Here is a 27,139-nt window from a genome sequence, read left to right as displayed (position 1 = left end):
CAGAGTTGAAGGTCTATCCTAGAATAGACCTAACAGGGGATATCTCAGGGTCGTGAGTATGACCTCATGAGATTCAAGGCGACCAAAGCAAATTAAGTGCGTTGAGTTCAAACTTTGTCTATTCGATGAGTTCAAGATCAAATTCACTCCCGTCTAGAGAAGTACTTAATGTCACTATATGACAGTTCAAGTTTTATACACTGGCATGAAAATTTGTTTTGATCGTTATCAGGCAATGACAGCGTCAGCCTAAATCCCTTCAATGGTGGGGGGATTGTTGGGAGCATTTAAAAGTCTGTTTTGTGATAGACTTTGACAGGGTAGAAGTCCATATTTGAGACAGACGTAACATTCTTTAATACTAAGGGTGTTCATAAGAAGTCAAAGAGTTTGACTTTTGTAGAACCTGCTTTTTGAGTTGGTGTGTGCATTCGAGTTCAAAATTTATCTACCCGGTGAGCTCAAGATTAACATCACTCCCGGGAAGAAGATTACTCAGTGTCACTAGGATCAACTCATTTGTATTGCTCAGATCTTACTCTTTTTTTTTTCCCTTTAAATTTGTGGGGGATTGTTGGAAAATTTCAAAGGGAAATGAAGGGGTGGATAGCGCATCATGCGCTATTAATGTGAAACAGCGCATATTGCGCTTATTTGTAGATGATATGCGTCCTTCCTTTTGTGGAAGGGATGGGGGGCTGCTTACTATAAATAGCAGCTCCCAACATAGTTTCAAAACACACCTTGAATTCGAGTCATTTATTCGATTCTCCTTCTCCCTCCCGTCGTCTGAGCAATAGTGAGGTTCGCCTACGCGATTGCTAGTGCAAGCTATCCGTAGTAGGTCTGTGTAGCCGGTCGAAAGCGTGCCAGGGTTCTAACTGCACCGTTACCGGGCAAATAACGCTTTTAAGGTAGTGTTATTATAACACGGCACAGATTTTCTTTCAACCATACATCAGTAGTGTCCGTGCTTCTTAAAAGGCTTTCAGATCGCACGTTGGCGTTGCAATTTCCCCAACAAGAAGTACCCAAACCCCTATAGAAGACACTACCCCTTTAATTGAGATATACATGCAGAATGTAAAATTCTATCAAGTTTCATGTTTAACATTACCCCTCCAGTCATAGACAAACTGTTATTTTCTACATACCTAAAAGCATAGATAGATTTTTAAAAAAATTGCTACTCCATCCAGCTTTTATCAATCAAATCAAAGAGACAAAATAATTCTAATGCTTTTAAACTACTACGGAATAATAAAAAAACTAATAATTAAAGAAATGAAACACACATCATATCAGATTGTACTACACCATTTGAATAAACGTGACAAGCAATGGATTGCAAAGGAGTTTTAGCAATCAGCCCAGGCCAAAAACACTAAGTTTACGGATAAACATGAACCCTAGTATGTGTATATATATATATATATATATATATATATATATATATATATAACACAACTATAAAACGTCAAATGATATTGATGGAACTAATTGATCCGGGATATATATGTGTGAATATAATCAACATAGTTTGCATAAAATAACAGGATGAAATGGATAATTGAGTAGAATTGTAGTAGTATTAGATGGATTAGAGCTAGAATATTACAAGAAGTTTGTAGGAATAAGACATGATGTTTGTAGGAGAATGAGACACGATTTGTAATAGCCAAACAAGGTAAATGTATATATAGAAATTTCAACTAATTTAACTAATTTCATGGAGGACAGCGAGACTGGGTCAAAGCCCGCAAGGTTGGGCCCCGGAGACAGGCTCCGAGGCGGAAAGGTGATTGCCCGGAGCCGGCCGCGGAGGCTGGGTGCTCGGACCCGAGACTAGGGTCTCGAGTCCCCTCATCCGGGTCCAACCACCTAGCTCGGGTATTCTCATGCATCCGTGTCTTTTGGTTCGGTCGCCCAGTCTGAGTTATTCACCTTGGGTCGCCGAGTCTTCTGTCTTGGGTTCAAGCCACCTTCTTGGTCTGAATTGTCAACTTTGAGCCCCGGGTCCTCATTCTTGGGTCATTTACAATATGTCCATAAGATACCCTACTATTAATAACGTTGAGGAGTATCTCAAATTCTCGAAGGGGTAAATTAATACCAACATGACCAAAGACCAATGATGAGAAATTGTCCCATGATCGACATGCTAAGTGTGCATGATTTACATCCCCCCAAATGCTCTGTCGGGTTGGGGTGTGGGGGGCCCTTAGAGTTGGGGTTCAGCCTTTTGGAAGAATGGTTTATGAAAAAAAGGTCTAAGGTTTTTGTAAAGATATAAATTGTATGATGATATATTTAGATATGAATAGTTATGGTTGGATGAATACAAAGATGTAGAGTTCTACTATATGGACACCAAATTCTACTCGCTGACGTGTCGAACAATGATAGGTTATCTTCGATCACTTTGTGAGTCCCAATAAAGAGCTACATCAAAAATCAAATATTTGTATAAAATAGTAAAAAATAAGAGTATATTTTGAGAATTCAAGTAATATTTTTCTTTTCGATATAACAAATTAAAGTTGATGTCAAATCACAAGTCTATTAATTAAGAGCATCTATCTCTCTTCAATCAGATGAATTTGAAAGCACTTAGTCAATAGATGGAATCCCATACCCACTAACAATGATGTATGATATATACAATTATTACAGCTACAGCCCACAAATATTTAATCACATTGAACATGATTCCAGTTGTAACTTTTGTTCCAAATCTCAATTTCTGAAAATGCTATGGAAGTTTAATAATTTGATAGCTGCACCTATACATGGATATAAGCCATTGTACTATATAATACATAAAACATATAATAGTTTTTTATCCTTTTTTTTTTTTGGTTAATAAGGAAAAAATAGAGATTTAATTTTTTTTTTTTTTGAGATTTTGAGATAGTCACCAACTATTTTTTTGGGTCAATAAGGGAAAAGAAAAAGAGAAAAACAAAATTTTTAATTGAGGTGATCGCCATAGCTGGAGTATGCAGGTGACCGGCATGCAACACAAACTCAACTCTTGTAGTAGCACCTCCTTCATCGATCTCTCTCATCTTTTCTCTTTTCACCATATTAAAACAAAATTGCAAAAACCCACCACTAAGAATGCTCTAAAGTTATACACTAGTACCATTCAATCGACTATATGGTGTCTTGTATCACAAAACCAATTTAAATATAAAGAATGAACAAATAATGTAACAAATTTTCTAAAATTGTGAATATAAATACCTAATATATGACACTATTAATTTTTATATCCACCCTAATTTGTATATATATACATTCCAAAAAATGGTTTATTTTCAAAAAACCCTAATGTAGAATGAACTTGCATTAATATAATTGACATATAGACATGCAAAAATAATGCCGTACAAGTAGTGATTCTAGGCCTGCCCCTGTGTTGGAAGCCTTAAAAGCAAACTATATATCATTAATTATCTCCTCAATAACTCCAAATATCACCTATAAACTATCCACAAAATACCCATTCTAGATACTATTCCTCTTCCAAAAGCTCTTCATTTGCTTTAATTTGGCCCTTGAAACATTATTATAAATAAATCCCAAATATAATATGATTCTTAAAGTTGTAATCATATATTATAACTAAAGAAACATCACTATCTGCTCCATCGGCGTAAAGCTAATAAGGTTGTTGCCCCATCATATGTTGCCTTTGCCATCCCTAAACAGGAGTTTATATAACTGATTAATATAATTCTGACCGAAAATCATCTACAAATCAATGCAATTTGATCACATTACTGTACTAGAAAAATCAAATTTACAAACAGATATCTATAGGTATTTAGTCTACTAACGGATTACCAAAAATGAATCGTTAACCCTGCAGAAGAAGTGAAGAACCACTGCAGATTTGCAGAACAAATCATATGACTGATACGGAAATGATTAAGGATACCATAAATACATGGTTTCTTGTACACTCTAATCTGCACTAAAAAAATTAAGGACATAAATATTCCAATGTAGTGTTTTGTTAACGTAGGGTATCAATCTTTTCCTTTTGTTAGTGAGTGTGAATGTGTCTTTAAGTTAGTGTGCAGTGCATTAAAAAGGTTCAAAACATGTGGCTTACTACCTGCTTTCTGCATCAAGCAGAAGTCACTATCACCTAAAGAAAATCACAAGATGCCTAACTACCAATCTTTTTGCCTCTAATAATCTTTAAAAAAATTGCACCTTTCACATTTACGAGTACTTAAATTCTCAATTTATTTTATAATAAATTCATGGATTATATTCCATTTTGCGTCACGTCGCCATGATTTGCATTAGCGAATGCTACCACGTTAATTGCTTATTTGTCAAAAGTTGTTTGTATAATACATAATGCCTCTCTAGAACTCATATAGTCATTTGAGTTCATGTGATGGGATGTTTCTTAGAAATGGGATAATGTACTAATGATTCTGTCCTTAATCCATTTTCTTAATGATACTTATAATAGTACTGCAAATACAACTTAGAGTGCCCACATACAAAGAATGTAAGTTGGTAGGCATCAGTGTCTACATCTAATCTTTTAAAAGTGATTTTGTAATTGTTGTTTAAAATAATGACTTTTGTGACTGATGATGTGATGCAGGGCAAATTAAATGTCTTAGCGCACTTACTTTTTAGTTTTTACCCTTCCGGCCCTCATTTCACCCAAACTAACCATGTCATTCATCAATCGAGTGTGGGTGCAATGACAACGTAATTAAACTGATTTACTTTTTTTTTTGTGATATTTTGTTAGCTAAGGTTATAAGGTAATTTTCACTCAAAACACATGTCCAAGTAGCAATTATATACATGCTATTTGGTAGATTGGAGAGTAAAGCCAATAAAAATAAATTGGACTTGACGTCTCTAGACTATGAAATTTGTGATAGTGTGTTTAATAGGAAAGTTTGTTGGAGCATTAAGTTGAATAACTTTGTTGGTGGATGGACGCAGGAGCAACAACACCAGGTAACGAATTGAAGGAGTGGAAACCATTGATAAAAGGGGAGTGGCGAAAGAGAATGAAGAAGAAAAAAAATTAGTAGGAGATTCAGGTTCTTGATACCATGTAAGGATATGGAGAAACTGTATTGTATTATTAATGAATAATCAACAGACTATAAATAATGTACAAGAAGGAGACGTAGCAGAAAGTTACAACAAAAGCTAATCTACATGAATACATTTAGAACAGATAAATGATATAAAAAGTGACAGCAATATATAGCCTTAACAAATAAGGTTACGTTAGTTTTCAATATTTGATTGGGGTGAAACCGGAGCCAAACTGGTAAATTATGTGTGACAAGATGTGTAGCCACAATAGGAGGGAAGAACTGAAGAAGGAGCAGTGAGGGCCAGAGCGCAGGCAAGTTTTACTGAATTTGCCATAGTTTTTAAACTACAAAGTAGTACTAATAATTGGGGTGAGTTTGAATAAAGAATGGGTAAATGCATTGTGTTTGTCCATCAAGATTGCAACACATGGTGTTTTAGGGCGGCAAAGGAACAGAAAATCGGGGGAAAAGTTGCATTGAAGTTCATAAACAAAGCATAATTAATGCAATAAACAATGGGGGGAATTCAGGCTAGCTATAAGACAAACTGTGAACCATATGCACAAGCACAACATGGAAGCCATAATAAAGGTTTTAGACCAAGTGAAATGACCCAAACAATTCTTCATTGGAATTGCAAATGAATAACAGCTAGCTATAAGCCTATAAGCTATAGCTACATTCTCTCTCATGGCAACTTTTTTTTTTTTTTTTTTTTTTTTTGGGTGGGGGGAGGGGTGTTTGAATGCACAGAAAATGGTTATTTGATAGGTAACTATGATTTTGGGTACGGGAAGAAATGCGTACCGGGCATGAAATTAGTAGTACTAAAAGGACTAGGGTAAGAAGGTGGCGACGCATTACTGGTGGCAGCAGTCGTTGCGGCGGTGCTCAGAAGATTACTTGGCGGTTGAAATCCGCCACCACCGCCGGAGGAGCTCTCGCCGCCGGTGTTGTACCGGCTCTCCGCTCCTTGGTCGTACAGAATCCCCTTGAACACGTGCCCCGCTATGTTCACCGACGTCTGGTACGCGTACTGATCCTCCCCATTGTCCACCGCGCTCACCCGCACACATCTGAATACCGCCGGAAAACTCACTTCCGCCGGAAAATTCCCCTCTTCCCCACCTGCAAACCGCAAACCAACAAACAACTAACACATCAATTGTCTCAGATCAATTGTTTTCAAACAGTATGTAATACATACTATATAGTGTGAGAGCTGAAACTAGTTACAAAGACACAAGACTAGGTCAAAACAAACTACCAACAGACTAAGTCTCAACATAATGTAGTAGTAGATGAAGAAAGCTAATCCCAAACTAGGGCTTAGCTTGTGTAATGATAAGGTAGGACCGGAGTAACAGTACCGAAAAAGGGGGGATTTTGCAGGTGCTGCGGCGGCCTGTAGCGTTTAGGGTTAGCAGTAAGGGGGTGTTGAGAAAGGTGGAGATGTCTGGGCCGTCTCTTACAAACGGGGACCCAAGTGCTCTTAACGTGGGTCGGACACTCAAACCCTCTGCTCTTACAGCAAGTCCTGCACCGCATGTACGCGCAATCCTTCTTGGATTGGTTCCCGCAGTCTTGGCATCTGCTATTGCTCCCCGAGCTCCCTCCTTCCTGTTCTTCATCATCCTCATCCCTCATCGTCATCATCATCTTCGATCGATCCAAATTTTTTCTTCGATCATTCACAACTACTTACCTACCTACCTCTCAATGCTGGTCCTCCCCGCATCGGGCGGTTCAGCGCTCTTTCCATAACAACCTAGCTAGGTAGACTGTGTAGCTAGGATAGCTAGGTCTATTAATATAATAGATTTTGATCTACAAAAGTATGGGAATTGAAGCTAAGGACTATCTAGTTGATTTGGTGGCCGGAGGTGTGTATATATGGTGAGGTCTATGAAGGGTTGGTTGGGGTTTGCTTATATGGAAAGCTATATTTTTCAGGTCGCTAAGCAGCTTTCCACCCGTGGGAATTTTTCTTGTTTTGACCAACAAAAGTATTGCCGTACAGATATACTACTGTAGTATAGTAGATTTAGTAGGGGGAGCTTTAGGAAAGGAGTGAACCATACATACATACACGTAAGCTAGCACTACTAGCCATAGCAGTAGTAGACACATATTTATTTATATAAAATCATATAGGCTAGGGTTACTGTTTCTTGTAATAATGTTTTTTTGTTGGAGTCTTGATGTACCGTATGCGCCATATACATACAAATATTTGACTATCTTGCTTCTTCCATGACCTTTAGCCGAGCTCAAATTATTAATCTCAAAAAAAATATATATATATATATATATATATATATATATATATATATATATATATATATATATAGAAAAACGCTCATATGTGGTCATGTCATTAGGTATGGTCGTATCTGGATCGTTGAATCAGTTTAATCTAAAGGCAGTGGTAATTCTGAGAATTTTCGCACGTTTTAGTAAGTGGGGGTGTTATGGTAATTACAGTGACCATTTATAGCGGGCGGGTTCCAGAATACACCAACAGTGTTGACAACATACACCAATAGTGTAATAAAACACACCACAGTGAAACACACCAATGGTGTATTCCCGTGTTATGGTAATTACAATGGCCATTTATAGCGGTCGGGTTCCAGAATACACCAACAGTGTTGACAACATGCACCAATAGTGTAATAAAACACACAACAATGTGATTTTTCCTATTCCGGTGTTTTATGACAAGTTTACCCTTACAGTTCTCTGGGTAGGAGAATGTGCGCGAAAATACTGGAAAAAATCTTGATTAATATGAATCATTAGATCTATCTAATCTAATGGTCTATAATTGACCATATGACCACACCTAACAACATGGCCACATGTGAGCGCTCCTCTATATATATATATATATATATACACACACACACATATATATAACCAAGTACAAAATACACCGCTAAAGGAGAGATAAAAATGAGTAAATAACAATGATGTAGAAGACGCTAGTTGGGCGCCCCTAGCGCCTAGGCGACCGAGTAATTCAAATATATGGTCTTCAACTTTCGGGTTGAGTTGTTAGATTGTTATAATATCTCAAACTAGTCAACTATATATGTTAGATGTTAGTTGAGTACATGGATGGAGTAATATAGAAAATGAGCATCGGAGCATGCAAAAAAAAAAACAAAAAAAAAAAAAAAAAAAACACTCACTAAGTTGAGCACCTACTTAGTTGAGTTGGGTGCCGAGTTGACTGACCGACTAAAAGTTGTCTAGGGCTTAAATTGCCTCGATCTAGGTGTGTCTAGCGCTTAATCGACGTCTAGACCAGGCTGATTTTTACAATACTAGATAACTTATGAAAATAACATTTTAGATAATGCTCATTCTATGCTTTCCCTTTTCTTCATTTTTTTTTTAATCAACCGAGGAGAATTGAATGGTGAAAGACAATAATACTAAAGGATCTATCTGAAACGTGGAACACTCCAATTGTGGGACAGACAGGGCAGGACGCTTGATATGTGGGGGGCTAGATAAAATGGCTGGTTTGGTTAATGTCCCAGAAAAATAATGAACTAGATGGATAAGATCAATATATAGCCTTAATTAGCTTGCATGACCGACAGCCAGTTGGATTAACCTTAATTTAAAAAACCTAGGATTTATATATGTTATATGAGTAAATCCATGTACGTATTATGTTGGGTAGCTTAATTAGCGAGCTGAGCTAGGCAGACAAAGTAGCAGCAGTCAACTTAGTCGGCGAGGAAAAGCATTTGTCGTTAACTCCCAAGTAAACAAAGCAATACATTCATGCACGGTCTGTTCCCTGGCCTTGCCAAATGTCAACAAGATACCGAGAAACCCTCCCGGCCCCGGACCATGAAACACCGCGGAGCTTTACGCCTGGAGGCTGGCGCACGTGCAATGTATCACCCAGACAAAACACAATCTACCACAACCTTTGAATTATTATTACTCCTTAAATCATTTTTTTCCTTCTCTATAACATTGAGGTTCTCTGTCACTACTCAAAGATCAATACGAATCTAATCTAAATCATATAATAGATTTTGACATGACGTAAAGTTTTTTAATCCAATTTATCTTTATCAATATTGATTTTTCGTTAACTCGAATGGTTGATTTCCTTTTTTATAACATCGAAATTCTCTATCACTACTCAAAGATCAATTTGAATCTAATTTGAGTCACACTACAAATTTTGACATGACGTAAAGCTCTTTACCCAATTTAACTTTATCAAAATTGATTTTTTGCTAACTTAAATGGTTGATTTTCCTTAAATCAAAGTGTATTATCATCAATCACATTAAAACATTCAACTGGGCAGGTTCGTGTATGAATGACTAAATATGTCAGATCAGTTTTTGGACCATAAACAGCACTAAAGCCCATAGTGGGTGGGGGGTTTAATTGTGCAAAGCTTGATTACCGACCACATTAATTATTATAATCCGTAGCAAAATTGTGGTTTCATTAATTAATTAGGTTATGGCGTTTACTTCTTTTTGATTCCCCATTATCTCCTCTTTCTTTGGCTTTTTCTTGTGTTGTAATTAACAGATTCTCCGATCCACTATATCAAAAATGGGAAACATCAACGTTTTCAGACATTATGCTGTAAATCATTCACATGTATGAATAAAAAAGGGAACAAAACGATAAGGTCTGTTTGGGGTCTACCCATAAACAAACATGAATGTCAAAAGCTAAGGGTACTCATAGTATCTCTGGTTCTGACAGTTGTTCCATGAGGGATATATTGTGAAATCCGGAAATCCGGAATTATATCATCATGAAATTATGAGATTTTATTGAGATAATGAGCCAAGCCCATTTTTAGTTAGGCCTGAATAAATGGCATCATGGGTCGAGTAAGTCAAATGGCTCACAAGGCCCGGCCCAAGATACTGTACGAGCCCGGAAATGAGTTGCGGAATGGTCCAGCCTGCTAAACAAAGAGCCCAACCTTTGTTCAAAACCAGATAATTAAATGTGTTAAGCTATTTTTTAATTAACTTAATTTGGAGTGCAATAAAATTTAGGGAAAAGTCTATAAACATTATTCAAGAAGTCAATTAAACTCTTAAACTTTCAAAGGTTGCAATTAAGTACTTAAACATATTATTTTAGAACATTGAGGCCCAAAAACAAGTTGGTGACATGTAATTACAGGTTAGTATGGTTTCGGCGAATCTCTTACAAGATTCCAACCATTTTATGGCAAAACGGTTGCCCGTGTGTTTGGTTTCCTTTCCCAGCGGGAAGGAGAAGGGTCGCCTTCTCTTTCGCCAGAGAAGGCAACCAAACGACATCGGCAACCGTTTCATCGGTGTTTTTGCTGAAAAATGGTCAAAATTTTGTCGGAGGTTTGTCGGAACCCTAGTGACCTGTAATTACATGTCACCAACAAATTTTTAGGCCTCAATGTTTTAAAATAACATGTTTAAGGACTTAATTACAACCTTTGAAAAGTTGCCCAATTAACTTATTGAATAATGTTCAAGACCTATTTTATCATTTTTCCTAAAATTTATGATTAAATGTATATTTGTCATGAAAAATTATTACATAAATACATAATGAAAGCATGTAACTATTATTGATAAGTGTGCATTAAACTTCGCTCATATGTAATACTCCCTCTGTCTCATTTTATGTGTTTGGTTCGGTTAACGAGTCTTAACTGAAGTCATTTTTAATCCAAATTTTCTTAATACTAAGTTTAGTATTAGTATACAAAATTTATATATTAGAAACTACACTAAAAGTACTATTAAACACAACAAATCAAATTTAAAATAAGTAAAGAATGCTAAAGAAAATAAACAAAAAAGAAATAATTGATTTGACTAATGAATTGTAAGTAGACATATAAAATTGAACAAAATGAGTACCACAAAAGAGACGTGATTTTTGATAGTCATGTCGATCAACCCATTTGACCATCAAATTCGGGACAAGTTTGAAGGGTTTTCAAAGTGTAATGTGATGTAGAGGATCCAGCTACCTTCTACTTATTATTTTTGGAATCATCAATATGAAAGTCTGTAATATGGACCTACCAATATAACTATTGACAATAAGTGCTTAACAAATGCAAATTCAATCGGGGGTAGTAGGGAGATTGCTTCTTCAGCTTTGAAAAAATTTCAAGTCTCTCTGGCTTTTCTTCTCTTTTTCTTTTTCTTTTCTATTTTTAAACCATGAAAATTTTCAAATACCTTGTGATCAATTAGCACCTTTATGACTCTCCTTGAGAAAAGAATCACAAAATTGAATCCAGATGGTAGGATATTAACTCTTTGGACTACAAATCGATGCAGAAAGTACATTGAACAGATCAGATACTACAATCGACATAATCATAGGTTGCTTACCACTTGCCCTTGCTAGGGATTTGTTTTTTATTTGGTATACAACTTGCCCTTTGAATTTGGGAGTCTTTATGATACAAAAAATCTAGCTTTTACCGTATATTCAAATTATCTTAACAAAATTCATTAAAAAAAACTGATGAAAGCAACTGGGCATAGTCGCCCATAAAAGGAATTTCCCAACTGAAAGTAACCAACAGTATACTAAAAGATTTGGTTGTAATAATGTAGAAAATTCAAAGTGGAGATCGAAGATGCTGGAAATATCATCATATTAAATGAGGAGATAAAAAACGTTCCCATGCAGCCATGGCCCCCATTTTCATCATCCAAAATATGAGAATGATCTTTATATATAATAATCCAAAGCCCAACTTGTTTCCCCCCATTTGTCTTCACACTCACATTTATTATTTAGAGAGAGAGAGAGAGAGAGCTATGAGTGATTTCTATAGTGTGCTGTGAGCAAGAAGATCGAGTTCAACACTCCTCTGACTGAAACCTGCCTCCCTACCCATTTGCCCATAATGCTTTCGTCTCATTCTTCACTTCAAGCAATATAATGCTTTTAAACCCGGCTAGCTAGCTAGGTGATCAAACCAAGTTACTATGATCTCACGTCCTCAAGAGATTGTCAAATGTGATTTTAACTTGAAGGGTTTCTCTACCAATTAGATTGGATGGTCTTTTAGATTAATTCTTCCTTTTAAGTACCAGTAAGCCGTTGTGCGGTAGGTCTACAGTAAAAATTTAATTTAACTAGTTTAGACTTGAGTATCATAAGATCGGTGCATAGTGGGACTAAGGATTTAATTTTCTCACCTATTAGACTAGTATTTTGGATAAATTATTCTTTTCACCTTAAGTACCTTTAGGCTTTAGAGGGTTGTGTGGTAAGTCTAGATTAATTTGAGTACCATGAGATTATTAGTGACAATCATTATTGTGTGGATTATATTCCTCATCACTATGTGGACCATAGTACTAAATAATGTAAGTATACTTTTATAGTTTTTTTAAAATGTATATTATATTCAGAGAAAGTACATTTTTAATATACTACAATACTGTGTAGACCATGCTGTGAGATGTAGTAGTTTGGGGTCGATCTGAGTACCTATATATTAGTTCAGCGTTGCACCATGCTGTGAGATTACTAATTCAATATAATCTCAAGAAAAAGCTGTTAGTTCCAATACTAGCTTGTAATACTTCTTTTATATATATATATATAGCAAGAGAGCTAGGTAGTATATATAGCTAGGGAAGTCATTAAAGAGGCCGGAAAAGCAGAAAGGTGAGAAGGGCGGCCGGCCGGAATGAAGATCCAGTGCGACGTTTGCGAGAAGGAAGAGGCATCGTTTTTCTGCTCCGCCGACGAAGCCGCTCTTTGCAGAAGCTGTGACCACCAAGTTCACCATGCTAACAAACTCGCCACCAAACACCTCCGTTTCTCCCTTATTCATCCAGCTTCCTCTGCAGAATCATCGCAGCACTGCGACATTTGTCAGGTACTATATTATATATCACGCGCTGAGTTTAGCGTAGAATTGATCGAATTTTTCTATTATTAATGGTTTTGGGTTTCAGGAAAGAAGGGCATTGTTGTTTTGTAAAGAAGACAGGGCGATCCTGTGCAGGGATTGTGACTTGCGAATGCACAAAGCTAATGAACACACCCAAAAACACAGCAGGTTTCTTTTGACGGGAGTGAAGCTGTCTTCTTTCGATGTTCCCAACCAGCTTGCTTCTTCATCTGAATCCAGCGCCGTCAGCTATACAACTCCGGCGACAATGGCGGGATCGCCGACTTCTTCTCAAGCCATTTATGAAACGTCGTCAAATCCGCAAGTAGTTGACGGGCAACAAACGAGCCAAGAGGGAGCGGTTTCGGCCACGAGTAGCATATCGGAGTACTTGCTAGAGACTCTTCCCGGATGGCACGTCCAAGATTTTCTTGATTATCCCTCATCCTCAACTACCTACCACTTCTGTAAGCTGTGCCTTTTACAATCATATATGCGTCCGCATTATATTCATGACTCTTAACAATCGAGTTTGACATTATTTATTCATTGCAGAGGTAATTCGCAAACTGCAAACTAAGTTAATTTCCAGTGAGCTGAGGATCGGAGACGGCTTGGTTGGTTAGAAGATTTTCGTGGTTTTTTGTTTCTTGTTTTTGCTACCCCATTGTAATAACTTGTCAACCGCACTTTGGTCTGCATTAACGTAAAGTTGTACAGAGGCCAGCAAGTCATGGTTTCCTCGTGTAAGAGATTCACATTTATTATTCTACCTCTCACGTGAGTAGGGATGGCAATATGCTCCGTTCCCGTTGGGGATCCCCGATCCCCGTTCCGACGGGGACGGGGATGTTGCAAATTTTCGGGGGACGGGGACGGGACCGGGGAATGTTTATAATTCCCCGTCGGGGACGGGGACGGGGATACCCCTCCCCGCCCCGCCCCGTCCCCGAATAATTAATAATAATAAATAAATAAATAAATAATATATATATATATATATATATATATATATATATATATATATATATATATAAAATTAAGATTTAAATTTTTAATTTTTAAAATTTTGATTAAGAATTGAACGGGGATCGGGGAATCCCCGTCCTCGCCTAATTTCCCGCGGAGACGGGGATGGGGGTTATTTTCAATTCCCCGCCGGGGACGGGGACGGGGATGGGGTTGGGGTTTCGGGGACGGGGACGGGGAGTATACTCCCCGCCCCCGCCCCGTTGCCATCCCTACACGTGAGGGGACTAGCTTTTTCGACTGATTTGCAAAAAAAATACTCTTAAATGTTGATAAATTTGACAAAATGAATCCATAAAATGAAATCTCCTTGTTAATACTTATTGGATCTTCACACAATTATATAGGGGTGTTTGATAAATAAATATTAACTGATTAGATTAGTAAATTTAACTAGTTAATAACATTAATAAACTCTAATAAAAATATTTAGTAAATTAATTGTTAACTGATTACATACAAAATACTAATTAAAAAATATTTTTTTTAAATATTTTTTTGAACTTTAATGTTTTAAAACAATAAATCATTACAAAAAATTAATTAACCAAACACTTATATTAGTTATTTAACCAAGTCAAACAGCTAATAATGATTAAATAAGTAAAAATTAACTGATAAACAAACTATGTTACTAAAAGACCTATATCTAGTGAAACAATTGTCATATACGGAATATAACTAAAAGCAAAAAGGTGTACTATAATTTATCATGTATAATTAATAGTAAAAGACAGTATGACATGTAATTCATATACTAATATACAAAAATTATCTGTGTACAACCAAAAACAAAAAGCATGACATGTAACACAGTGATATACAAATTTCAGAACTGAGAGCAGTAGAAGAAATCACCATCAATGGCATTTAAGTTGTTCTTATGTACATTAGACATGAAGTTCCAAGATCACACGATTGAGAAGCATATAAGCTTTCCTCAAAACTCATCTATTGATATTTTGGTCCTTCCTTGTTGCTTCCTTTGGTAGACGGTGGAAAGATGTACAAGAAAAAGTATTTTAGTACACAATTACATACAATTCAACCAATCAAAGAATTGCACAATATGAGGTACACCCATAATGAGCTCCTGCAACAAAACGGAGAAGTAGACGAAAAATTAGTTGTTTTAATTCACAATTTACAAATAAAATCAAGGATTAAATATCATTTCCGCAATCAAAATACCTCTTTTCAATCATTTGGAGGGCTTAAGTGCAACTTTTAAGTAAAAGCAAAAATCCTATCTGCAATTTTTGTCCGGCATATTGGACACTCAGAACATGCAAGGGAGCACGACTTGCACACTGCAAAATTTTGCACGTTTACGTACCGTACTTGCAGCATAGAAGAAAATGAACAAAATCAGGAAGCCTACTTACAGCAAAAATGACGACAAGGAAGAAGCATAGTTGCAGTTGGTGATTCAAAACATACTTTACACACATGTGAATTTGCATCTCCATTCCCCGCATACCTGTGCTCCTTTTCCTTTATCTCTTGCATTCGAGCCTGGGGATATATACACAAATAAAATAATTAAAAACATCCACAACATATTACTCCGAATTATCCTTTTATGCAAGCCCATAATTCACATTAACAAGCAACAGTCACAATGTTTATTCAGCAAATACAGAATTTCCTTAAACACAACATATTAGTAAAGAGAAATTACTTAGTGCTAGTTATTCTTTTACAAGGAAAACAATAAACTGCTCCAATCGTGACTCAGAAAAGAAAAAGTGCAAGAAATTAAGTTTGCAATAAGATGACAAGAATGGAGAAATATTCCCAAATGGAGAGACAATAATATCTTACCTTGAGGCGAGCAACAAGGGGTTCTTCCTTTGGAATGTCAGGAGGTGGAGATTGATGATCAAGGGCTTGGAACTCAGTGCTGACAGGATCCTTGCTATCAATATCAGTATTTTTTGGATCATATATACTGTTCACTGCATCACTCTGTCTGTCATTTGTCTTTGACTCCTCTTTAGTACCGTTTTCTTTCTTCAGCTGAGCAACTAACACCCACATATTTGCTAAATCATTTTCCAAGGCAGCCTCCCTTTTCTTCGCCTCTTCAATCTTTTTCCGATACTCGTCTTCCATAACCTCCCTCTCAGCCAAGGCAGCCTCCAACACTGCCTCTCGCTGTTTCCTTGCCTGCAATTCCATCTTTAAATCTTCAGGATCCAAGTCCCACGTGTCAAAGTCATCATGAACAACTTCATTTGCTCGGCCAGAGACATGGCCTCTACGACCTGGTCTTGTGTTCTCAACATACTTGCGACTTCCACCATTACCAGTCTGCATACTAGTACTCCTAGAATTCAACTTCTCTCGAGCAGCAGATAATTCTTTTTCCAGTTTTGCATTCTGCAATGAGAGCTTGGTGACTTCCCCAGCAATATTCTTCAGTTCAACAGCAGCAGCCGAAGCTAACTCCTTTGCATAAGAAGCTTCCTCAGACAATTTTTGGTTCTGTACACACAACCCACTATTCTCCTCTACAATCTGAACATGTTCTAGCTTTAATCTCTCATTCTCAATCTCCTGCTCAGAGTACAAAAGGATCAATTAATAATTGTGCAGACTTCCCTGTGGTTATAAATTACTTACATCGTGGAGGGAGATGTTTCAGAGTTATCAATTACCTGGATCTGAATTCTCTTTCTCAGCTCATCAATATATTCATCAGGCACACACTTTTCAGAAGAGGGTGATGACTTTTCACCCTTGAGTCCAACTAACTGCTGCTCCAGGTTACTGACTTTTGCCTGCAGTTCCTCATTCTCCAAGCACTGCCAATAATAAGAAGAAAAAAAATAATGATGTTCAGCACTTCAGCATTCAAATGATATCAGCAACTCCAGCATATATGGATAGGCAAAAGAAGCCAAAATTCACTAGGCAGCAGAATTGTGAAATGGACAAGATTGTAACCTTGATCTGCAGCTGTTCTTGAAGGACACGATTATCTGCTGATTTAATCTGCATGCCAAGACTTAAATATTAAAGAGCATTATTTAAATGGAAGAGAAGATATAAAGTTATTTCTTATTCCAGCACTAACCTCCAGTTCAAACCCCTTTTCACTACACTGGGCCATCAATTTCGTCAATGTCTGTCATTAAAAGAAGATAAAAATGTCACCCTAAATAACAATAACAACAACTAATAATGTTAAGAAACAAATAACAATTAATGTAATACATCACATAACAAATGAGACAGGGAAACACATTGAAGTGAATAAAGTCAGATCACCTGCTGCATCTCAACCATAGACGCTTTAGCAATTGAAGCTTCACCACTCGCCGCAATTTGTTGTTCTAACATTCTCATTTGCTTTCTTTTCTCCAGAATTTCACGCTCTAAAGTTTGAATCTAGAAAAAAGATTTAGGTAATTCACATGAGTACACAGTCTAAAGTTTGAAAAATATAGTTTAACGAATACTATCAAGTCCTACATAGCATAGCATATTATAGCACTGTAATTTCCAATCCATATTTGTAAAAATAAAGCTACCATATTAATATACAGGTGTACACAATATGCTTCAGACATAAGAATTGAGAAAGAATGCACACTTGACTTTTTGAGCTCTCTGGATCATCTACAGACTGCTCCAATAAACGCTTCAGTGTACTAGTGCTGAATGCAATCTCTCCAGCAAGCATCTTGACTTGCTCAACTAAAAGGTCCATCTGATCTGAAATACTGATCTCTTCCTATAAAGCAAGGAGGAAAAAAAATGGTCAGACATTGTTGTTATCCATATGATGACAAAAGCATTCTGAACAGCATTAAAGTCCGGATAGTTTTTTCATCTGTAATGAGATAATGGCATTATTAACATACAAGTAGCCCCTTGTAAGTACTTATTGAGAATTGGATGAAAAAGATCCGACAAGCTTACCCTATTTATGTATTCTGGACATTAGAAAAGATACTATAGATATGGAGACTTACTGTGGGCAGTTTTGAACTACTGGAAGAACCACTGATAAGTTCACCCCCTTGAGTTGATTCTGTAATTGTACTACCAGCCTGTGATAAATCATCAGTCCACTTGCTGGAAGATCTTCTGTGTTTAAAATCAGAAGTATCTGATGTCAAGTCCTGATTTTCACTATCCGTCAGCAAAGAACCTTCACGCTGAGCATCCAACTTCTGATGTAAGGGAAAGGCAGATAGAAAAATAAAACATCAGTCTACAACATTAGCATGGCACAGGCCAGTAAAACAAAATATACAAGGAGAGTAACACAAAAGGAAATATGTAAATGTACTTGTTTCAATAAACCAATAAACCATTACATAGGATGAACAAGACCTAGTGAACTAATCTTAAGGTTAGATAAGCAAGCCTCACACGAGTTGATTCAACAAAAGATCAGCATAAAACAACTAAAAGTATCTTTTAATCAATCAAATTAGGGAGGATGTCCTACATCATCTTCAGAAACAGAATGCCTTCGTTGTTGGGAAGACACACCACCCAAATAGCCAGGAATCGAATTCTTTGAAGAAACAAGAATTAGTTTCGTAAGCCTCTGGATTCTGCTCATTAGAGCAGCCTTGGCTTCCTCCTCCTCTTCCAATCTTGATTGCATTTTAACTTGTCCTTCTTCCAACTGTAAAACAGTCAGACCAAACAGACTCAGAGAGATGTAATTTAACTCCAATTTCAGTAAAGCAAGTGTACTTGGAAATTTAATACGAGCATAAAAATTCTAAAAGACCAAATGTTGAGACTTAGCATTTACCTTCTGTCTTAAGTTTACAATTTCATCTTGATTGATACCTACAATCATCCCCCTTCTTAGCTGATCAAGTTCTTCTTTGAGACATGATATTTCTCTTTGATACTTCTTAATCAAAGATTTCTCATCTATAATCTGTAAGAAACAAACACAAATATTAAGATTTCCTCAACCTGAACTTCAATAAGTCCAAAGCCAAAGGACATTAATAATTTACAACCTTATTGCGTGATGCATATATTTCAACACATTTTGCCCTGCTTGCAAATTTTAATGTATTGTGAGTTTCCTCTGAATTACTTGATGCAGGAGTAACTGTGCATATGAGCTGAGCAGAGAGAGGAAACAAGACAAAGTGTGAGAATGTTTTTGGATTGTATTCATTTCCCATCAACTTTCAAGCCATACAGGTGAAAATTGAGAAGTTGTAGCATAGCAAGATAAATGGGGGGCAGAAGCAGCAAGAGGGGGAATATACTAATAGAGGATGGTACATAATAACAAAGTAAAGAGAAAAGTAAGATAAAATATATACATGAAATCAAATTTAATGTGGCACTTACAGAAACATGTCCACGCCCACTCAACGAAGACTGTAGTAGGCGAGTAAGTTTTGAATCTCGATAGGGAACATGTGACATCTTCCCTTCACTTAACTTTCCAATAACCTTAACAATTAGAGAAACAAGCATAATGTTAAATTGAAAACAAAGCTGGTGTATAACTATATTACAGAAGGGACACCTCATAAAACTTATGCACTTAACCTGGCCGGTCAACAAAAATAGATGTACATAGTAGTAAAGCTTTGATAATAAGGGATTATGTTCTGATCTTCTGATAAATGATGCCCAAGTACTTACCGTTCCAAGGGTCAAAAGACTTTTGTTTATGTATGATCCTTCCTTTCTCCTTAATCCCGTTGTTTCTGTCTTTGAGCTCTCAGATCCAGCTAAATCAATTAAGTTCTAAATCAAAGACAAAGAAAGTTATAAGTCACCGACTGCTGACAATTCAATTATTAAAAACGAATTAAGTATTGATACCAGTTGAGAAAATATCACTCCATCATAGTCATCTCCATGGGCACTACTTTCTATCATCTGCAGAAAATGCAGCAAATTAAATAAAGAAGTTTAACAATGACAAACAATTACACCAAGAATGAAAAGCAATGGTTAAGTAATATAAGATCAAAATCACATTATGGATAAGGAAGATCCTAGTAAATCACAATGCTAAATCATAAAGTTATAACGAATATGCAATCAAAGACAAACAAACAAAAAACAACAAAACAATAAACAACAACAACAATAAACAAAAAGGTAAAATATCCCTAAAATAACTGTGCTTGGTTAGGAAATAAAACAGGCCCTATTCAAAGAGCATACCTAACTAAAAATATGATAAGCAAAACCATTTCAGCTCAAATCAATCAATGCACAGAGACTCTAAATGAAACACCTACCAATGTAAATATGGTGTGACTGCGGCTACTAAACAGATTAAAATTATTTGAACCAACATGGCGATGCTCTGCAATTGAAAAGCACTAGTTAAGACTATAGTCATGTGATATAAATTAAGGATGCAGAATATATGCAAAAAATTACCTTCCCCAGCAGCAATGAAAGAAAGTGCATGACCTGGAGACAAAACAACTTCCTCCTTTATACCCTCGACATAAGTACCCTGCACATTGAAGCAAGCAAAAAATAAAAAGAGAGGTTAAAAGAGAGCCTTTTAACAACTAACCATCTTATTCATAAAAGCAATTTGAACTACACACTGCTGGCATCTGTTTGTTTATCAAGGGATTTCAAGAAAACAAAACTAATTGCAGAAACAGTGTCAATATACACAATAAAAAAAATTGAAAAGAAAATTGAAGTCAAATATAAGGTGAAAGCTAATATTGGTGACAGGAAAAACCTGTGCATCTTCTCTAATACGCAAATTCTGACCAGTGGGATCAAGCAAGTCATTGATCACCTGAAAATATAGGCATGCAGAGTAGGGGTGATAAGTAAAATCCGGGGGCAGAAAGTGCATAAAGAAATATTAAAATCCCCCGCCAAAAAAACAACAGCAACAGAAAAATCTCCTTAGTCTCCACTGGCATGCACGAGAAATTGCCGAATCACTATAAAACTAAAGTATTCAAATATGCCATGACATGTCAAGGCAAAAGCAGAAAATATAAATGAAGGAAGAGCTCATATGTACATGAATCCACATGGAAAAACAAAGCAAATGCTTTGTTTTTCAGATGGTATAAACTGACCTCATTGTAGATCTCAAGATATGATACGCGAAGCAAAAATTCACATCCTGGAGTCTGAAGGAAAAATACTTCAAAAAATTAATCCAACTAAATCTGAAACAAGAAGTTGTATCTGTATGTACCCAAATACTATGCATGGGTAAAGAAAGAGAGGGGAATATGACACAAATATGAAAATATAAATGGCAAAAGTCGGCACCAGTGCATTGGTGCACCTTTGAGTGATATAGACTGTATAAAACTGGGTACAGATTTCATGAAAATGTGAAATTGAAAGCACTTACATCTTGAATAATGCTGAAAACATCCTTTATTGCCAACGGAACTATACCTGGAGAACTTTGATCTCCCTGTGGAAAAAAAAAATGGTGACAAGCAAATAAAGACATGCTAAGAACTGAAGAAGACAGCATTTGTGGATTTCAATCCAATGAGACAGAGGATAAAGATAATTTGCAATCATGTGATTGGTGAAATTGAAACAAGACTTTCAGCACTTCAGTGCTTGAAGAATCACTTTTTAACTGCTCACTACACAGTGTTGTTTAAGTTAAATAGAGCTTTTTCTCTAATTCAAGAAATGTACAAAACATGATTAGCAAAGAACATACATGCATAGTATGTGTCTTTCCACTACTGGTAACACCATAAGCAAATACTGTCCCTGCAAAATCAACAGGGTTTAAGTTAGAACTATGAACTAATAAAGTAATGAGTTAATCAAATAACACATCAAGCCACTCTCATTAACAGCTACTAGAAGCTTTGCTTTGTGAATATATTCTAAAATTCTAAAGGAAAAATAACACATACTTTCCAATCAAGCATCTCTTCATGTTATTATCTTAATTTCTTTTGGTGAACATAGAACTGAACTCAACTAAAGCATAACCACAATCTAGTTTGGGTTGGTTAATCGACAATTGCAATAGATTAATTACTTCAGTAGAATCTCTAATAAGTGCAAGCAGTAGAATTTGACATTATAGCATTAACCACTATTTGTATTAAATAAACGTACCATTTATCCCTTCCATTGCAGCCTTGATTACTGGTCGAGCAGCTACTTCATAAACCTCCTGAGTACTTGTGTCTGGTCCAAACACTCTATCTAGCAGTACAAAAGCAAATGCAGATACCACAAGCATATCAGACTAATCCAATATGAACAAAATTTCAAATGCTCAAACAATTAAATGTGCTGATTGAATATCACTGTGATTGTCTAACATTCCCAAAATTAAGTACACAAATTTGAGTATTGATCACAACTGGAATCAACAAGTCAGTCAGGAATGCCTAAATCATACCAAATGCATAAGCGGTGGCAGGATTATACTCATTTCGAACAACTTTATCACCATCTGGGTACCAGGCAATCTCATCTCCTCTCTGATATTCCCGTTCACTGCAACCACATATTCAATAATTTCAGGATTCACACCGCAGTATCTCACAATTCAATCCTAACAATTGAAAACCTCGAACACCTTCAACCAAGTTCTAAATAGATCTAATTCAATCCAATGAGTGCTAGCATCTACCTCATAGGACGAAACCTAACCGTCACCGATATACTCTCCCCCGATCTGGAAGCATCCACTGGCTCCGCAAGAAGCTCATCCGCCGACGGATAGTGGACTGGAGTACGACTTCCATAGCTTTTCGGATTTGCCGCAGCGCTCCGATTTCTGCTCGGCGTCGTGGATCTGGAGCTGTACCCATTAGTTGAGCCGTAAAAGGAGGTGTTCGATGACGAGGACGAGCGAGGTATGAGCTGCTTGCCGTTCATGAACGACGAAGAGGATGAATACGAAGAGAACGGACTCGACGGCTTCCGGTGGTGAAATGGCGAACTGCTTCGCCCTCTTGACGAGGATCCCGCCATTCCTCTCCCCTCCCAGTTCACCGATTAATCGTGCTAAACCCACAACACACGCATGTTCATATATATATATATATATGGAGAGAGAAAGTCAAATACAGTCGTATATGATATGGACGAAGAAGAAGAATAATGTGTCAGATATCACATGGTGTCGTGAAGAACTTTGCTAGATTTTAAATTCCTTCGCAAGCCGGTGACTGTGAAAGCAGAAAGCTTCAGCAAGCTCAGACGACTGTATCTATTTATGTGTCCATAAATTCGACTTCATGGAAAGATAAACTTTCTTCTGCTTTAAGACAAAGAAAAGTTGCAGAAAATGGGAGTAGTGAGAACGAAGGCGAGAGATTGATGAGCGACGGAGTTGCTACCAAGTTTGAATTTATTTTTGTTGGATATTTTATTTTAAATTTTTAAATGGAGTTAATACCCAAAATGGTCCCTCGACTATGCCATAATTACCAATTTGGTCCTCAACTACCATTCTTACCCAATTAAGTCCTCAACTATGTAATTTTTACTCAATTAAGTCCTCAACTATACAATTCTTACCCAATTTAGTCCTCAACTATACAATTCTTACCCAATTTAGTCCTCTGTATTAATTTGACTGTTTGTTGACTATCAAAAGTCGGGATAAAATTATAATTTTACAAGATTTCTCCTTCCTCTCCATTTAGCAGCGCCAAACCATGCAGCAATACACTCCGATCAGATTTCGATCGTCAAAAAATCGTTGGAAATCAAATTCATGGGCTATCCGATGCATAACCACTACTTCGATACTGACAAGTTTAGAACCCAACCGGAGCTATTGCTACATGGTTTGGCGCTGCTAAATGAGGAGGAGGGAGAAAACTTGTAAAATTATAACTTTATTTCCACTTTTGACAGTCAACAAACAGTCAAATTGACAAAGGACTAAATTGGGTAAAAATTGTATAGTTGAGGACTTAATTAGATAAGAATGATAGTCGATGACCAAATTGGTAATTACGACATAGTCGAGGGACTATTTTGGGTATTAACTCTTTTAAATGGTTCTTATTTTCTTTTCTTTTAATTCGAGATGGAGTAGGCCAAGTGGGGCCATATGATTAGGAATGGAAGCGGACAAGCGGTGACGTGGTGCGGCGCGTGCATTTAATTTTTAAAAACTTGGTGTTAAAATGAGCGGGAATAACCGTGGCCGCTGACGACACCTGAAGGTAGAAGGTTTTTTTTTTTTTTTTTTTTTTTTTCATAAAGTAAAATTTTGGATTATGAATGTACGGTCACTTACCTTAATCAAGCTGATTTTTGTTATAAGAATAAGCCAATAAAGAAGTTGAGTTATTAATCGCCTTAAATTGTTGGTGTTACATATAAATTTACTACAGTATATTTTTTGAAAGCTACAACAATCTAATTTTTTAATTAAACTACTTGTTTGATTAAACTATCAGTCATGTCACGTGTCTATTTAAAATTTATTGAGTTGAAACGATAACTAAAATTCTAAAATTACATTATGTGTTGATTATATGTCCAACATACAGTCGTTTTCTTGATCTGCAATGCTACAAAAATATATTATTGAGATCAAATCATATCATGTATAAGTATGTATCTCAGTCAGTGACTATTTCTCTTCGAGGTAGTAAGTAATCCATTGTCCTTTTATATCAAAATAAGAGTTAATTAATTTACATATTAAATTGTTTGTTTTGAATGTCACCAAACTGGTTTGAATATAAGTGTAAATGTCATGTTAAATGTTATTTAATCCCTTCTCCTATATAAAACTTTGTTGAACATGTGAATTTTAACAAGTCATACAACGTGCATTTTTTTCTCTCATACAAACTATGCTCTCCTCCCTCAAAATCTCTATGTTCAAAACCTCGTTCTACTTTATCAAGTTTATTTGTTTGAGTGCTCAAACATTACATAATTCGTTTTATCACATGAAACATTGAAATCTAAGTTACATGGCTCATAGCACCTGTAGGAGGTAGCAAATAAAATTTTAAGGAGAATATTGAATACACATGACTCGAATTAAACATATTCATTTAATTTATTGTGCTTGTATTTTTATAGGACTTAATAATTTTTCCTAGTATTATTTTCATACACCATATTAGTAAACAATAATAATAATAATAATAATAATAATCATCATCATCATTTAAAAACATAATAAGTCTCAATTAAAGGTATATCATTAGTTTATGTCGATCTTTTTGTATGCTAATAAATGTATACATTTTACTGTAAATGTTATACACTTCAATGTTATTATCAGTGTTGAAAAAGGCGTTAGGCGCCGATTAATCGGCGCTTAGGCGTCCGATTGTTTATTTTTATTTTTAATTTTTGTATTTAAAAAATTCGAGGTTTGACCGCCTAGATCGCCACCCGCGGAGGAGGCCAATTTCGGCGTTCCTCGACGTGGCCAGGTGCCGCCTAGCACCTAGGCACGATTTTTGCAACACTGGTTATTATACAAAATTGTCTCTAATACATTATTGTTATACAAAATTACTATTATACTGTTATAATACTGCTACTTTCCAATTCTAACAGTGATAACGCCATCATTATTATCATACACCTATATCTATCATATATTTTTCATGTTCTTTAATTATCATTTTATTAAAATCATTATATAAATAATTTAATGATTGATTATATTTTAATTAAATTTATATGGATGGTAAATCATATATGTGTGTGTATGAAGTACATATATTATTTGTGTATATATAATTTGAATTATTTGTATTTATCAATATTTTAATATTAAGCATGAATTTTCGCACATCGCGTGTAAAAAAAAAAAAATAAATAAATAAAAAATAATAATAATAATAAGGTGAGGAAACTAAAAAGGTAAGATGTAGCAAAAATGTTGTTTTCTTCATCTCCCAACCAATCATAGCATATGCAATTCGACCATATAAATATATATAATATGGTTGCCAAATTAATGACTAGAGAACTAAAGAGGTAAGATGTAACTCCAAGCCACCGATTGATGGCGTATCCTAAATGGCAAGCTATCAACTGATTGAGTATGTAAAAAATATATAATTTTACCTGAATTAAAATATTCCTCTAATTTTATATTTTTTTAAACACATCATTCAATATAATTAATATGTTGGGTTCACAAGGTGCATGCCACTCGATTGCAAGCCTAAGCTAGCAAGTTACTCTACTATAGTAAATGTTGAGTTTATTATTGTAATTATTGACTTACTCAATAATATCCTCAAATAACTTAGTCAAATACGAGTATAGGAAGCATGATAAATACTAAATTTCAATTATCCCATTGGTTGACTATGTAGCTATTTTTTTTTTATTTTTTTATATCACTATGTCAAATTTTGACATATATACTTATTAATTATGATTTAACTTATAACAATATTATTTAGTCGTTAGACATAACATTCTCGACACACACGTATTTGTGTTACTAGTTATGTTATATTTGTTGGATTATTGGGTTATGAATTACAATGTTTCCCCTCTGTATTTTTTTAGTATTGTATACATATGAATTATTGTAACAAGGATCATACAAAACATCACAACTATATAAATATGAAAAATGTTGTATTTATTTTTTAAGGTGACTAAAGGAAGTCATAATCACTATTTAAGGATATATATTTCGCCTTTAAGCAATAACATACAAATCATACAGATAGTTGCTAGCGATCTCAACTCCCAGTTGTATTCATATTAATTAATTGGTATAATAAGCTACAATCAATTATGACTTATTTGATCACTTTTAGTTGTTTGACTTTGTTAAACAATCAATATGAGTATTTGATTAATTAGCTTTTTGTAACAACTTCTTGTTCAAAAATGTTAAAATTCAAAAAACTGTTCAAAGTAGTTTTTTGAGAAAATCATTTTGTATATAATTATCTAACAACTAACATTTAATTTATCAAACATTTTTTTACAATCCGCTAATATTATAAACTAGTCAAACACACTAACCCAATCAACTAAAAGCTATCAGCTAACAACCATTTAGCAAACATCAATTGGAAGCTTAATTATATTGATAGCACATGCGACACTTTCTTCCCCATTGGCCATCGTGTGGTCCTCAACATGGTATGATTAAGGATGAAAATACATACGCACATGTGGTCGT

The 27,139-nt window shown here is 35.6% G+C and overlaps 3 protein-coding genes across 4 annotated transcripts; 1 reads left to right on the top strand and 2 right to left on the bottom strand.

The window, feature by feature from the left end:
- Nucleotides 1-5,099: 5,099 nt before the first annotated feature.
- On the bottom strand, nt 5,100-7,194 carry LOC109161299 (protein SHI RELATED SEQUENCE 1-like). The gene is made up of 2 exons (XM_019309633.1): nt 6,458-7,194; nt 5,100-6,215 (listed from the first exon to the last, which is right to left on the bottom strand). Exons 1-2 carry the CDS (start codon nt 6,744-6,746, stop codon nt 5,863-5,865), a joined length of 642 nt encoding a protein of 213 aa, XP_019165178.1. The 5' UTR covers nt 6,747-7,194; the 3' UTR covers nt 5,100-5,862.
- Nucleotides 7,195-12,653: 5,459 nt separating this feature from the next.
- LOC109161305 (B-box zinc finger protein 21-like) lies at nt 12,654-13,683 on the top strand. The gene is made up of 3 exons (XM_019309640.1): nt 12,654-12,984; nt 13,064-13,466; nt 13,555-13,683. Coding segments are annotated over exons 1-3 (597 nt in total). The 5' UTR covers nt 12,654-12,792; the 3' UTR covers nt 13,557-13,683.
- Nucleotides 13,684-14,751: 1,068 nt separating this feature from the next.
- Nucleotides 14,752-23,348, bottom strand: LOC109161503 (kinesin-like protein KIN-7D, mitochondrial). 2 transcript variants are annotated; one of them, XM_019309924.1, is made up of 25 exons: nt 22,634-23,348; nt 22,400-22,497; nt 22,111-22,200; nt 21,701-21,753; nt 21,374-21,439; nt 21,090-21,143; nt 20,738-20,797; nt 20,419-20,497; nt 20,274-20,341; nt 19,849-19,905; nt 19,666-19,770; nt 19,366-19,470; nt 19,023-19,130; nt 18,806-18,937; nt 18,491-18,673; nt 18,009-18,209; nt 17,627-17,767; nt 17,302-17,421; nt 17,108-17,158; nt 16,978-17,025; nt 16,689-16,835; nt 15,853-16,587; nt 15,414-15,543; nt 15,220-15,338; nt 14,752-15,121 (listed from the first exon to the last, which is right to left on the bottom strand). In XM_019309924.1, the coding sequence occupies exons 1-24, from the start codon at nt 22,975-22,977 to the stop codon at nt 15,256-15,258; spliced, it is 3,258 nt and encodes a 1,085-aa protein (XP_019165469.1). In that variant the 5' UTR covers nt 22,978-23,348; the 3' UTR covers nt 14,752-15,121; nt 15,220-15,255. The 2 variants fall into 2 exon arrangements, with proteins under 2 accessions (XP_019165469.1, XP_019165470.1); XM_019309925.1 differs by lacking the exon at nt 22,634-23,348 and having other exon boundaries at nt 22,111-22,196.
- Between the last annotated feature and the right edge of the window lie 3,791 nt (nt 23,349-27,139).

Source organism: Ipomoea nil, unplaced genomic scaffold, assembly GCF_001879475.1.
Source record: "Ipomoea nil cultivar Tokyo-kokei standard unplaced genomic scaffold, Asagao_1.1 scaffold2922, whole genome shotgun sequence".
Classification (NCBI taxonomy): Eukaryota; Viridiplantae; Streptophyta; class Magnoliopsida; order Solanales; family Convolvulaceae; genus Ipomoea; species Ipomoea nil.
The sequence above is the reverse complement of the archived record's forward strand: the minus strand, read 5'-3'. Positions and strand labels throughout refer to the sequence as shown.